General features: G+C 60.2%; 2 protein-coding genes across 2 annotated transcripts; both read right to left on the bottom strand.

Moving 5' to 3' along the window:
• Positions 1-1662: 1662 nt before the first annotated feature.
• LOC131561756 (immunoglobulin superfamily containing leucine-rich repeat protein-like) lies at positions 1663-4843 on the bottom strand. Its single transcript, XM_058811136.1, has 2 exons — positions 4753-4843; positions 1663-3851 (listed from the first exon to the last, which is right to left on the bottom strand). The coding sequence occupies exon 2, from the start codon at positions 3840-3842 to the stop codon at positions 2601-2603; it is 1242 nt and encodes a 413-aa protein (XP_058667119.1). The 5' UTR covers positions 3843-3851; positions 4753-4843; the 3' UTR covers positions 1663-2600.
• Positions 4844-9169: 4326 nt separating this feature from the next.
• Positions 9170-12534, bottom strand: ISLR2 (immunoglobulin superfamily containing leucine rich repeat 2). The gene has a single exon (XM_058811117.1). The coding sequence runs from the start codon at positions 12532-12534 to the stop codon at positions 10438-10440; it is 2097 nt and encodes a 698-aa protein (XP_058667100.1). The 3' UTR covers positions 9170-10437.
• Between the last annotated feature and the right edge of the window lie 1363 nt (positions 12535-13897).

Raw genomic sequence — 13897 nt, 5'->3', positions numbered from 1 at the left:
GAACGTTTTTTTCCCTGATTTTTGAAGGATCAAATCCCACCCTGCTCCCCGCCCTCTTCCATTCCTGGTTTTGTGGCGATCCCAGGGTTTTCCAGGGCTGGGATCCATGGAAAACCTCACTGGGAAGTGCAGGGGAAGGAGAATAAATGGATACCTCGTTCCTACTCCTGGGATGTGCAGTTTTCCTTGGATATTCGCCCGTCCAGCAGGATTTGGGACCACCCCAGCCCCGAATCCAGGGAATGGTTGGGATGACCTCGCTCAGCAGAGATTTCAGGGACCTGCTCCAGCTGGGAATGTCAGGATCTGATCCGTGATCCAACTTTAGGGCGGTTTTATGGGAAAACTGCTCCCTTCACATTCCCAAAGCTTTGGGAAGGGCGGGAATGGGAACAGGGAATTTTGGAGATAAAACCCCATAGGGATGGCAATGAGATGGTGCTGGATCACCTTTTCCTGCTCTTAAATCTGAGAATTCCCAACTTTTTGAGCTGGAATGAGCAGGCCCCCAGTGGATCCCAAACTCTCCAAGATTCCCTTGGGAATTCTCAGCCCACTCCGCATGGAGATGTCAGATCATGCTGAGATTTCCTTGGAAGTGGCCAGAGCTGCTCTCTGAAGGATCCCAGGGACCCCATTCCCTCCCTCTGGAATGTTTCCAGCACCCTCAGGACGGTTTGGGGGCACTGGGGGTGATTCCCATGCTTTGGGATTTCCTTGGAGCATCTCCTCCCTTTTCCCAGGATTCCCTCCCAGCCCATCCCAACCCCTGCAGCTCCAAAGGCAGCCTAAAACCCCATGAGAAAATCCCTTTAAAATTCCCTTTAAAAATTCCTTTAAAAATCCTAAATATCTACAAAATATCTTTTAAAAATCCCAAAAATCTCTAAAATCCATTTTAAAATGCCCTAATATCTGTGGCAGCTCCGTGCTATGGGTGGGGCTGAATTTTGGGATCAGCTTCCACAGCCCCACCCAAGGCTCCCTGGAGATCCATGGAATTTGTTTGGTTTTGGGATAGCAGCAGCGCCCTGGGCGGGATTTGGGAATTTCTTCCCCTTCCTGTTGCTTCCCGGCTCATCTGGAGACTCCAAATCCGCATCCTCACCCCTCTCATCCCAGCTTGAATTTCAGGAATAATCCTGGATCCCACTATTCCCAGGGATAAAACGGAGTTTAAAAGTCGAATGCTGTGAAATGAACCCAAAACTTCCATTGGGGTCACGGTTTTTATCCCACAGTGGGAAAAAATTGTGGGAATCCAGGAGCTCCCCACAGAGACCTTGGCTGCCCTTTCCCTAAAATCCCTCTGGATAAGGAATGTTGGTGCTGGAGAGCTCCAGGCTCTGATTTTGGGGTCAATTCCATTCCCGGGCAGCTGCAAGGGGGGATTTTGGGGTATCCCAGGATTTTGGGGGCTCCTTCCAGGTTTGGGATGGGGGGGAACAGGGAAATTTAGGGGATCTTGGGATACTCCAGAATTGGGAAGGATTTGGGGATTCTCAAGCACTGGGAGGGATTTGGGATAGCTGGGAATGACAGAAGTGTCCTCTGATACAGGAGGGTTGGGGACAATCTGGGGGAGCCCCGGAGCCGCCGTTTTGGGATTTTGGGAAGCACAGACCAAGCCAAGCCCAGCTGGTTTAGATAAAAAAGGGAGTTTATTCAAGGTGTTTATAAAAAAGTAATTATTAATTCAAGGTATTTATTAAAATTGTTTCTTTATTACAGGTGTTTATGATGGGTATTTCTTAATTAAAGGCATTAATTAAAGGCATTAATTAAAGGCATTTATTGCTGTCCCTACAGGGCGTTACAAGGCCAGGGGGCTGCAGGGTGTGCCCAGATCCCACTGGGAATTCTGGTGCTGTTTCCCAGTCTGGGGGCCATGGACATTCTCAAAATCCCCCAAGGGTTTCCTGGGACACCTGGAGAAGGAATATTTGTCCCGCCGGGAATTCTGGAGCACTCGGGGACTGTTTATGGCTTCAAGGCAGCTCAGCTTCTCTGCTGTTCCCAATCTTCCCCCATTCCCACCGGGAACACTTTGGGAATCTTTGGCTCAAGCCTGGTGGGTTCAGCCCAGACGGATTTTTGGGATGGTGGTCAGGGGGTTTTTGGGATTCCTGCGGCATTCCAAGGCCTTGGAGGTGCTCAGAATGCTCCTACAGGGATAAAACCGGTGAATCTCTTCCCAGTCTAAGGCTGTGGGTCCAACCAATCCTCTGTCCTTTCTGTGTCCCCCAGAACCTCATTCCCAGGGATTTTATCCTTGGATCCCTCCCCGTTGGCAGTCGTGGTGGCTCTGGGGCGGGATTGTCACCACTGTCACCTCCTGTGGTCACCTCAGATCTGGGCAGGGAGAAAAGCGGGAAGTGGGGACAGCCGGGATTTGGTGGCAGATCCCAGCTGGATCTGGGCTGGATCCTCCCCACGTTCCCTGAGTTCCTCCATAAACGGGAACGGCAAGGGCTGGACCACCCACCCCTGTGGTGGCCCCGTTGGGCTCCGGAGCGCTCCCGGATGCCAGAAGCTCAGCAAAGGCACTACGAGAGGAAAAACTACAGAAAAATCGGGAATCCCGAGGTGCCGCTCGCCCTTCACCAGAGCAGCAGCCTCAGAGCCAGCAGCAGAATTCCCAGGCGGAATTCCCGGGCTCCCGCCCCGCTCCGGGCCTGGCCGGCCACGCGGTAGACAATGACCAACTTCTCGCCCATGCTGGACGGGTCCAGCTCGTCGCCCTTGATGCAGCTGTGCCCGCCGGGGTGCCCGGCCTGGGGGTCATCACGGGGCAGCTCCTCGGCCGGGTTGGCCGAGCCGGCCAGCGCCACGTTGACAGACACGTCCCTTGTCCCCACGTCGTTGACCGCCACGCAGGTGTAGGTGCCCTCGTCCTCCTTGCCGAAGTCGGGGATGGCCATGGTGCCGTTCTTGAAGGCCAGGAAGCGCTGCCGGCCCGCCTTGGCGCCGCCGTCCCGCGCCACTGTGGGCCCGTGGATGTCCACGCGGTGCTTGGCCGTGCGGATCTGCCAGCGGATCTCCGGCGGCGGGCTGCCGGCCACGCTGCAGTGCAGGGTCAGCGTCAGCCCGTCCCGGGGTCCGGCCGCGGCCGGGCCGGACAGGTAGGTGAGCTGGGCCGAGGGCGGCACGCAGAGCGCGCCGGGGATGTCGGTGACCGGCCGGCCCCGCAGCCTCGCCGGTGCCGCACACAGCGTGGAGCCGGCCCTGGAGAGCACCACCGAGGTGTCGTGCGCCCACTCCTTGAGCCAGAAGAGCTTGCAGGAGCAGTTGAAGGGGTTGTGGAAGAGCTGCAGCTGCGCCAGCGCCGGCAGCCCCTCGAAGGTGCCGCGGGCCAGCGTGGCCAGCTCGTTGTCGTTGAGCCAGAGCGAGCGCAGCTCCCGCAGCCCGGCCAGGGCGCCCTGGGGCACGGTGACCAGCCGGTTGTTGCTGAGCTTGAGGATCTGCAGCGCGCTGAGGTTGCGCAGGTCCTGCCAGGGGAAATCCGCCAGCCGGTTGTGGCTCAGGTCCAGGTTCTTGAGGTGCGGCAGGGCCGCGAAGGTTCCAGGCTCCACCGAGGAGATGTGGTTGTAGCCCAGCCACAGCGACTGCAGCTCGGGCACCTCGGCCAGCGAGGCGCGGCCCAGGCGGCCCAGACGGTTGGCGGAGAGCGTGAGGATGGTGACATTCGGGGACAGGCCCCGCGGGACGTCCCGCAGCTCGCGGTAGGCGCACTCGGCCAGCAGCCGCCCGTTCTTCTTGGTGGAGCAGGAGCATGGCGTGGGACAGGCCAGGCCTGGGGACAGGAGTGTCACCAGCGCCAGGACGCCCAGCAGAGGCCTCATCCTCACGTCCTGCCGGGGACAGAGAGGGTATGAGCCCGGCCGAACAGCCGGGATGGGGAACTATTCCAGCTGGCAAAAGCGGTTTGGGAGATTCCCTAAATCCTGGCCTCTCTCCCCCTTGAGCTCGTCCTTCCCCCTCTGGAAAATCTTTTCCGGGTTTGGGATGAAACGCTGTTTGGGATGAGGAGCAAGAGCCGGGGGGTTCCGGGTTCCTCCCGCTGAGCTGAGGAGGAACAGAGCCACCGCAGCTCTTTCCCAACCAGCCTTCCCATAAATCATGGAATTTTCGGGATTTCCAATGGGCTCGCAGACCGTGTCATGGAAAAAACCCGGCGCCTTCTCTCAGCCAAGGGCTGTGGGGTCCCTGCGGCAGCTGGAATTCTTGGGAAGGGAATTTTTCCCGACTTAACTCCTCATTCCCCTCTCGGTGACTTTTCCAGGGCGCTCCAGAGGTTCGTTCCCGCTTGGAATTCCCAGCAGCTGGCGGCCAGACCCCTTTGTCTGAGCCTCGCAGGCCAATTCCCCTGCCCTCCATTCCCAGCCCTGCCATTCCCGGCGGGAATTTCTCGGGAATAAACCCCATCGGGAGCTAAGGGGTGCCAAAGGCGCCCCGCTGGCTCTGGGGGAGATCCAGGTGACATTTTGGGGTGCCCAGGGAGGGACAGACCCCATCTCCCGGGGATTTGGGAGGGCAATCCCGGGATTTTGTCCCTCCTGGAGCTGCGGGTGTCATCCCACCCCTTTTCCAGAGCCCCCCGGGACTCCCCCGCCGCCTCCCGGCGCATTCCAGAGCCGTGAATAACCGCCCTGCCTCCTTCCTTCCCTCCTCTCCCGGAGTTTGTTCCCGATTTTTTCCCGCTTTTCCCCCGCTCCAGCCCCGCTCCCCGGGCCCGCGCCCCCGCCCCGTCACCGCCGGTGGAGCCCCGGTGTCCCCGCTCCGCTGGACTCGGTCCCGCCGCTCCCGGGCCCTCCTCGGCTTCTCCTCCTCCTCCTCCTGCTGCTCCTCCCGGCCCGTCCCCTCCCCGTCCCCCGGGCCCGGATTGTTTTCCATGGCACCGACCCGCGGGGCCCGTCCTCGGCTCCGCCAAAGTCCCCTAAAACGCGTTAGCACACACCCGTGAGCCCAAAAACCCCTAAAAAACATTGACCCCAAATCCCTGCCCCCCAAAATCCCCTAAAACCCGTTAGCACACACCCCTGAGCCCAAAATTCCCTAAGAAACAGTGACCCCAAATCCCTGGCCCCCAAAATCCCCTAAAACCCATTAGCACACACCTCTGAGCCCAAAAACACCTAAAAAACCATCACCCCGATTCCCTGCCCCCCAAAATCCCCTAAAACCCATTAGCACACATCCCTGAGCCTAAAATCCCTCAAAAAACAGTGACCCCAATTCCCTGCCCCCAAAATCCCCTAAAACCCATTAGCACACACCTCTGAGCCCCAAAATCCTCTGAAAAACCATTATCCCAAATCCCTGTCCCCCAAAATGCTGTAAAACCCTGTCACCCCAGACGCCTGCCCCCCTAAATCCCCTGAAAACCCATTATCCATTCCCTGTACCCCAAAATCACCTAAAACCCATTACTCCAATTTCCTATACCCCAAAATCTCTCCAAACCCCCGTCCTCCCACACCTCTGCTCCCAAAATCCCCTAAAACCCCATCAGCCCAATTTCTTGTCCCACAAAATCTCCTAAAACCTGTCACCCCAATTCCCTGCTCCCCCAAATCCTCTAAAACCCCATTAGCCCAATTCCCTGTACCCCAAAATAACCTGTCACCCCAATTCCCTGCCCCCCAAAATCCCCCCAAACCCCATCACCCCCATCCCTGCCCCCAAAATCTCCTAAAACCCCATCACCCCACACCTCTGCCCCCCAAAATCCCCCAGAATCTCATCCCCCTCCAAGCCCTTGACCCCCAAAATCCCCCCAAACCCCGTTTGGGGACACAGGGTGAGGACAGGCTTTGGGGACAGGCTTTGGGGACAGGGTTTGGGGTCAAGCTTTGGGGACAGGTGGTGAGGACAAGGGTTGGGGTCAGGGTTTGGGGACAGGTGGTGAGGACAAGGGTTGGGGTCAGGCTTTGGGGACAGGATTTTTGGACAGGCTTTGGGGACACAGGGTGGGGACAGGTTTTGGGGTCAGGCTTTGGGGACAGGGTTTGGGGACAGGGAGTGGGGTCAGTCTTTGGGGACAGGAGGTGAGGACAAGGTTTGTGGTCAGGCTTTGGGGTGAGGGGTTTTGGACAGGCTTTGGGGACACAGGGTGGGGACAGTGTTTGGGGACGGGGTTTGGGGATAGTGGGGTCAGTGTTTGGGGACAGGCTTTGGGGACAGGGGTTGGGGACAGAGTTTGGGGACAGGGGTGGGGATGGGGTTTGGGGTCAGGCTTTGGAGTTAGTCTTTGGGGACAGGTGATGAAGACAAGGTTTGGGGTCAGTCTTTGGGGACAGGGTTTTTGGACAGAGTTTGGGGACAGGGTTTGGGACAGGGTTTGGGGTCAGGCTTTGGTAACAGGAGGTGAGGACAAGGTTTGGGGTCAGGCTTTGGGGACAGGGGTTGGGGACAGAGTTTGGGACAGCGGGTGAGGACAGGGTTTGGGGACAGCATTTGGGGACAGGGAGTGGGGACTGGCTTTGGGGACAAGGCTTGTGGACAGGGTTTGGGGACAGGGGTGGGGACAGGCTTGGGGACAGGGGTGGGGACAGGCTTTGGGGACAGGGAGTGGGGAGAGGGTTTGGGGACAGGGATGGGGATAAGGTTTGAGGTCAGGCTTTGGGGACAGGCTTTGGGAACAGGAGGTGAGAACAGGGTTTGGGGACAGTGTTTGGGGACAGGGAGTGGGGACAGGGTTTGGGGACAAGGCTTGTGGACAGGGTTTGGGGACAGGGATTGGGGACAGGGATTGGGGACAGGGATTGGGGACAGGGATTTGGACACAGGGTGGCAGGGTGACCCCACAGAGGGGTTGTGGGGCCAGAGCTGGGTCAGGAGGGAGGAGAAAACTCCTAAATTCAGGAATGGCACGGGGAATGGCACCAGGGGATGGCACCAGGGGATGTCCCCAGTGCCACCTCCTTGTGTCCTTGTGGAGAATTCCCAAGAAAAGGTCAGAAAATTTGGATTGTGGGGATTTCATCCCCCAGACCCCACAAGGGAATGGGAAAGGTTCCTGTCCACCCCAAACTGGTCAAACTGGGAATTCCCGACTGGTCAAACTGGGAATTCCCTGCTGGTGAAACTGGGACATTCCAACTGATGAAACTGCAACATTCCAACTGCTCAAACTAAGAATTCCCTACTGGTCAAACTGGGAATTCCCTACTGGTCATAATGGGACATTCCAACTGGTCAAACTGGGACATTCCCAAATGGTGGAACTGGAACATTCCAACTGCTCAAACTAAGAATTCCTGACTGGTCAAACTGCAACATTCCCTACTGGTCAAACTGGGACATTCCCAACTGCTCAAATTAAGAATTCCCTACTGGTCAAACTGGGAATTCCCGACTGGTGAAACTGGAAATTCCTGACTGGTTAAACTGGGACATTTTCCCAACTGGTCAAACTGGGAATTCCCAAACTGCTCAAACTGGGAATTCTTGACTGGTCAAACTGGAAATTCCCTACTGGTGAAACTGGGACATTTCCAACTGCTCAAACTAAGAATTCCCTACTGGTCAAACTCAGAATTCCCAGCTGGTTAAATTGGGACATTCCTAACTGGTCAGACTGTGACATTCCCAACTGGTCAAACTGGGAAATTCCCTCTGCAGGGCTGGAATTCTCCGCTCATTCCAGCCATGGGGATAAAACCAGAGGATTTTTGGGAATTCTGAGTACTCCATGGATGCTTTAACCACTCCCAGCAGGAAGTTTTTCCAGGAAAATGCAAATCCCCACCCCCATTTATTTGTGGCCTCCTGGAGAGCAGCAAATCCCGGCCTCATCCCGGATTCCCAGGAATCCACAGTTCCCTAATTAAAGGCAGCTGGAATGATTGTTCTTTTCCATTCCCGCCGTGACTCCCGAGCACCACGCTCAATTATGGGAATATCAACAATTATGGGAATATTCGCAATTATGGAAGTATTCACAATTATGGAAATATTCACCATTATGGAAATATCCACAATTATGGGAGTATCCATAATTAATTATGGGAATGGCAACAATTGTGGCAATATCCACAAATAATTATGGAAATAGCAACAATTATGAGAATGTCAACAAAGATGAGAATATCCAGGCTCTGCCAGGCAGACCCGAACACCTGGAGCAGCCTTGGACTCCCAGGATTTGGGGGATTTTGGGGGAATTTGTGGGGGGATTCGGGAGGGATTTGAGGGATTTTTGCCCTGGAGAAAGGAATGTTGGATTGCCGGGGGGATTTCATCGGTGGGATGGGATTGGGAGCAGAAATCCAGTGGGAATTTTGGGATGAGTGCTGGGAGCACTTGGGGATCAAGGTGACACCATCAGGGAGAGGAGTTTGGGGAGAAAAAAAGGCAAAAAAAGGGAGGTTTGGGGTGTGATTTTTAACAAAAAAAAAAAGAGAGATAGGAATTGTAGAAATTCCATCAAAAATTAAATACACTACACATAAAATGATAAATAAAAGGTATCTAAAATGACAGAAATCATATCTAAAATGATAAAAACATATCTAAAATAATTGAAAGCGTATATAAATGATATAAAATGATATAAATTATGATTAAGATAACAGAGAATGATCTGGAAAACGACAGAAAATGATCCATGAAACGATGGAAAACACATCCGTGGGATGTTTCCTTGCTCCAGCGGATTCCGATGCTCACCGGGGGAAAATGGTATTCCTTTTTTTTTCCTCTCCGGGGTGAATTTATAGGGAAGATTTAATGGATTTGGGCGATTCCGTTCGCACACAAACGCGATTTTATGGCCGGAAAAAAAATGAATTGTTGTTTTTACGATATTAAAAAACGTGTCAAACACATAAAAGGAGGCGGCCGTGGCGGTGCCACCTCCTGGCTCTCCCCTCCCCGCCCTGGGGACAAAATCCCGGTTTTTCCCCCCAAGCACGGAGGCGGCTCCACTTTCAATCCCTTTTATTGACTCGTCACGGACAGAAGCGCGCAGAGAAGGCGCCCGCGGCTCTCCGCGGCACCGGGGCCAGCACCGGGGCTGGTTGGCGGCCACCGCGGCGACATCGGCCGCGGCTCCGGGCGCGTCTGCGGCTCACACACTTGGCTACAAGGCTACTCTACCCAAAACACACCGAGGGGAGGGGACGGGGCCGGGAACCGGGGATTGGGGACCGGGGATTGGGGATTGGGGATTGGGGATCGAGGATTGGAGATGGGGGATCGGGGAGCCCCCGGAGCCTCGGGGCGCGGAGCTGTCCCGGCGAGCCCGGTGCTGAATTGGGGAGAGCGGGACCCACCGGGAATGGAAGGGCGGGGACCGGGGAGAACCGGAACCCACCGGGAATGGGAGTGGTGGGAGCGAGGATCACCGAGACCCACCGGGAACGGGAATGGTGGGGACCGGGGAGAACTGGGACCCACGGGGAATGGGAGGGCGGGGACCGGGGATCAGCCCCCGGGAGTGGCGAGGATCGGGGAGAACCGAGACCCACCGGGAACGAGAGTGGCGGGGACCGGGAATCAGCTCCCGGGAATGGGAGGGCGGGGACTGGGGAGAACCGGGACCCACCGGGAACGGGAATGGTGGGGACCGGGAATCAGCTGCCGGGAATGGCGGGACCGGGGAGAACCAGGACCCACCGGGAACGGGAGTGGCGGGGACCGGGAATCAGCTCCCGGGAATGGCGGGACCGGGGAGCACCGGGACCCACCGGGAATGGGAATGGTGGGGACCGGGAATCAGCTGCCGGGAATGGGAGGGCGGGGATTGGGGAGAACCAGGACCCACCGGGAACGGGAGTGGTGGGACCGGAGAGCACCAATATCCATCGGGGGCTGGAGAGAACCGCCCGGGAGCGGCGGGGACCGGGAATGCCGGCACCCAGCGGGGCGCGGGGAGCATCGCCCGGGAGTGGCGGGGACCGAGGAGCCCCGGGATCCGTCGGGAAGCGGGAAAACCGCCCGGGAGTGACGGGGACCGGGAATGTCGGCACCGCGGGGGAAAATCGGGACACACCGGGGAGCGGCGGGGACAGCTCCGGGCTCGACAGGAGAGAACCGGGGAGCAGAGGGGACTCACCGGGCACCGAGGAGCGGCGGGGACTGAACCCATTCTAGCAAAGAGAATTTGAGGCTATCGGGCTTTTCTCGTTTATCCCGTTTTCTCGGGGTTTTTTCGTTTTTTTCCTCGGAGGGGAAAGCGAACCCGGGGCTGGCGGACGGCGGAGGGAGCGGGGGGAGAGGGAATCGTTGCTGCCGCCGAGCCGGCAGCGAGCACCGCCGGTGCCCGAAATGGAAACGAAATCGTGGGAGGCTCATCCCGGGAGCACCGGGCGAGAAGGAGAAGAAGGGGAGGAGGAGAAGGAGGGGGAGGAGAGGCGGGGATGGCTCCGCTCGTTCCCGGAGGTTTTTCCCCGGGCGGAGCGGGGGGTGGGAGCGGGGACAGGGGGTTCGGGGGGCTCAGCGGGGCCGCTGCCGGTAGTTGCCGTTGATCTCCGGGGAGATGGTGACGGCCTCGGCGCCCAGCGGCAGCTTGTCGCTGTACTCGGAGCGCACCTCGAACTCCTCGGCGCCGCCCTTGGACTGCGACTCCGCCATGGAGCTGGCGGCCACGCTCTCCTCCCGCTCCAGCTCGGCCGCGCCTTCCCCCTCCCTCCCGCGCCGCCACCGCGCCCCTTCCTCATCCCCCGCCTCCTCCTCCTCCTCTTCCTCCTCCTCCTCGACCTCGGCCTCGCCGACACCGAAGTTCTTCTCGGACTCCAGGTAGGAGGCGCGGGGGTCGAAGTCGGCGGCCATGCGCTTCTCCATCTGGTCGGGGTTCTGCGCCTTCATGATGAGCTTGTAGGGCTTGGCCTGCAGCTTGGCGAGCAGGTGGCACCACGTGGCGCCCAGCAGCGGCAGCGTGGCCAGCAGCAGCAGGAAGATGCTGACCACCACGATGATGATGAGCGACGGGATCTCCTTCTTGGTGGTGAACACCACCTGCACGCGGCACTCCTCGCCCGGCGAGCTCAGGCACACCGAGTAGTTGGTGCCGGGGCTCAGGCCCTGGAACCAGTACGAGTTCACGCCGGCCTCGATCTGCGACCACTGCAGCAGGGCGTGGCCCTGGCGGCCCTGCTGGCACAGGTACAGCACGCCCAGGTGGCCCCCGCCGGGCTGGGTGGGCGTCAGCTGCACTCGGGCGTCGCGCTCGGCCACGTCCAGGGCGATGACGCCCAGCTCGAAGCTGTGCCGCTTGAAGTCGCCGCTCTGGTTGAAGGCGTGGTTGGAGATGTACTTGGAGCCGCCCGCCGAGGCCCCGCACTTCTTCTCCAGCCCCGGCGGCTCCAGGGGGACCCGGCCCCGGCCCTCAGGCTCCGGCCCCGCCGCCGAGCCGGGCCGGCTCTGCCGGGTGGGGCCCAGCGCTTTGCCCCTCTCCTCCGGGGTCAGCACGCTGTTCTTGGCCGCCTCCGTGCCGGGTTTCTTGTCGCCCGCCTGCCCCTTTCCGCCCAGCGGGTCCGCACCGGGCACCGGCGGGTATTTCTGCGGGCCCGCCACCGCCACGCTGACCGAGGAGTGGTTGCTGCCCACCTCGTTGGTGGCCACGCAGGTGTAGGTGCCCTCCTCGCGCTTGCTCAGCTGCGGGATCACCAAGGTGCCGTTCTTGAAGGCCACGAAGCGCTCGGGCTCGGGCCGCGGCTCCTCCTTGGCCGCGCTCTCCGCGCCGCTCCCGCCCAGCTCCAGGCTCTGGCCGGCCGTGCGGATCTTCCAGCGCAGCTCGGGCGGCGGCGAGCCGCTGGCGGCGCAGTGCAGGCTCAGCGTGAGCCCGTCGGGCAGCCCGGCCGCGTCCAGCTCGGGCGAGGAGCCGATGGTGACGGCGGGCGCGGCGCAGCGCAGCTCGGGCAGCTTGGCCAGCGGCACGCCGCGGAGGCGCTCGGGCAGCGCGCAGGCGATGGAGTCCTTCTCGGGGATGGAGATGAGCGTGCTCTCCATCCAGCGCTTCAGCCACTGCAGCGCGCAGGAGCACTCGAAGGGGTTGTTGTAGATCTGCAGGTGCGACAGCGAGCCCAGCGAGTCGAAGATGCCCTCGGCCAGCGTGGCGAAGCGGTTGTTGTTGATGCGCAGCGAGCGCAGGTCCTTGAGCGTGCGGAAGGCGTCGGGAGGCACCAGCGCCATGCGGTTGTTGTTCATTTTGAGCAGCTGCAGCGCGCTCAGGTTGCGCAGGTCCCGCCACGGGAACTCCACGATCTGGTTGTGGCTGATGTCCAGGTTCTTGAGCTGCGCCAGCACGGCCAGCGCGCCGGGCTCGATGGTGGCGATCTCGTTGTGCGCCAGCCACAGCGAGCTCACCTGGGTCACCTCGGCGAAGGCGCCGCGGGGCAGCGAGCTGATCTTGTTGGCCGACAGGCTTAGCGTGGTCACGTTGGAGGGCAGCCCCGCGGGCACGGCCTGCAGCTCCTTGTAGGCGCAGTCGGCGAACTGGTGCGCGTACTTGTCCACGCAAGCGCAGGGCTCCGGGCACGCCCGGCCCGAGCCCAGCAGGGCCGCCAGCAGCAGCGCCAGCAGCGGGGCCATGTCCCCCTGGCAGGGCACAGCGCGGGGCTCAGCGCCAGCGCGCCCCGGCCCCGCCCGCCGGCGGGAGGTGGAGGCGGCGGGGCCGCGCCCCATTGTCTGTGCCCGGCTCCCCCCGGCTGCCGCCCGCTGCCTCCCGCGCATCCCCTCCTCGCCCTCGCCCCCGCTTTCCTCCCCTTCCCCTGGGCTTTTCCCACTCTTCTCGCTCTCTTTTTCTCGGCTCAGTCAGGTTTTTTCCTTCTCCTCTTTCCTGCCCGGCTCTTCCCACCCTTCTCACTCTCTATTTCCAGGCTGGATGAGGTTTTTCCTTCCCTCTCCCCTGCCCGGTTCTTCCCACCCTTCTCACTCTCTGTTTCTCGGCTCGATCAGGTTTTTCCTTCTCCCTTTCCACCCTTCTCACTCTCTATTCCCCGGCTCAATCAGGTTTTCCTTCTCTCTCCCCTTGCAGGCTCTTCCCACCCTTCTCACTCTCTATTTCCCCGCTCGATCCGGTTTTTCCTTCTCCCTTTCCCAGCCGTCTCTTCCCACCCTTCTCACTTTCTTTTTCCCGGCTCTATCAGGCTTTTCCTCCCCCACTCAACCCCCCCCCCCCCCCTCAATAACCAACTAATTAACCTCCATTTTCTTTATCCTCTGCTTTCATCTCTTCATCCCCAATTATTCCTTTCGCTTCCCTCTCCCCTCCCTCTCCTCCCTCTCTCTCCCTACTTCATCCCCGCCCTATTCCCCCTCTCCTGTCCGCTTGTCCCCCGCCACTCACCCTCTCCTAGGAGCCTCTCCGCCACCCTCAGCCCTTCCCGGCGCTCCTCATCCTCCCGCTGCCAGCCGGCCGAGGGGCGGGGGGACCGGGGGGACCCCGCCCGCTGCCCCCGCGCCTGCCGGGGCTGAGCTGCGAGCGGCGCCGGGGCCGTGCGGGCTCTGGGCTGCCGAGGCACAGCGAGAGGCAGCGATTTGCATTTCTGCCAGCCTCCCCCTCCGCCCGCCCGCCCGCCACCCCCTTCCTTCTCCCAGCCCACCACCCACTCACCCACCCACCCACCCGGCCGGCCGGCGCCGCCCGCGGCCGCTCCCGCACCGCCGGTACCCCCGAAAACACAGAAATATCCCTCAAAAAAAGCCAGGGCGCGGGTGATGCTCGGCCCGCGGGCGTTCTCCGCCGCTCGGCCGCGGTTTAGCGGTTCTCCCGGAGCGGCGGCGATGCCGTCGGGGCGCGGCTCCCCCCGTCCCGCCCGCGCATCCCTCGGAGGATGGAGGAAAAGCAGGTGGGAGCCTCCCGTGCTGCTATTCCCGATCCATGCGGGAATTCCAGCGGCGGTGCCGGCCCGTGCGGGCGCTCAGCGCGCCTGGAGCCCGCAGGGAAGACGGG

Source organism: Ammospiza caudacuta, chromosome 10, assembly GCF_027887145.1.
Source record: "Ammospiza caudacuta isolate bAmmCau1 chromosome 10, bAmmCau1.pri, whole genome shotgun sequence".
Taxonomy (NCBI): domain Eukaryota; kingdom Metazoa; phylum Chordata; class Aves; order Passeriformes; family Passerellidae; genus Ammospiza; species Ammospiza caudacuta.
This window is presented reverse-complemented; position numbering and strand designations above follow the sequence as displayed.

Coding starts and splice junctions, on each gene's coding strand:
- ISLR2 (XM_058811117.1), bottom strand. CDS start 12,534: ATGGCCCCGCTGCTGGCGCTGCTGCTGGCGGCCCTGCTGGGCTCGGGC.
- LOC131561756 (XM_058811136.1), bottom strand. CDS start 3,842: ATGAGGCCTCTGCTGGGCGTCCTGGCGCTGGTGACACTCCTGTCCCCA.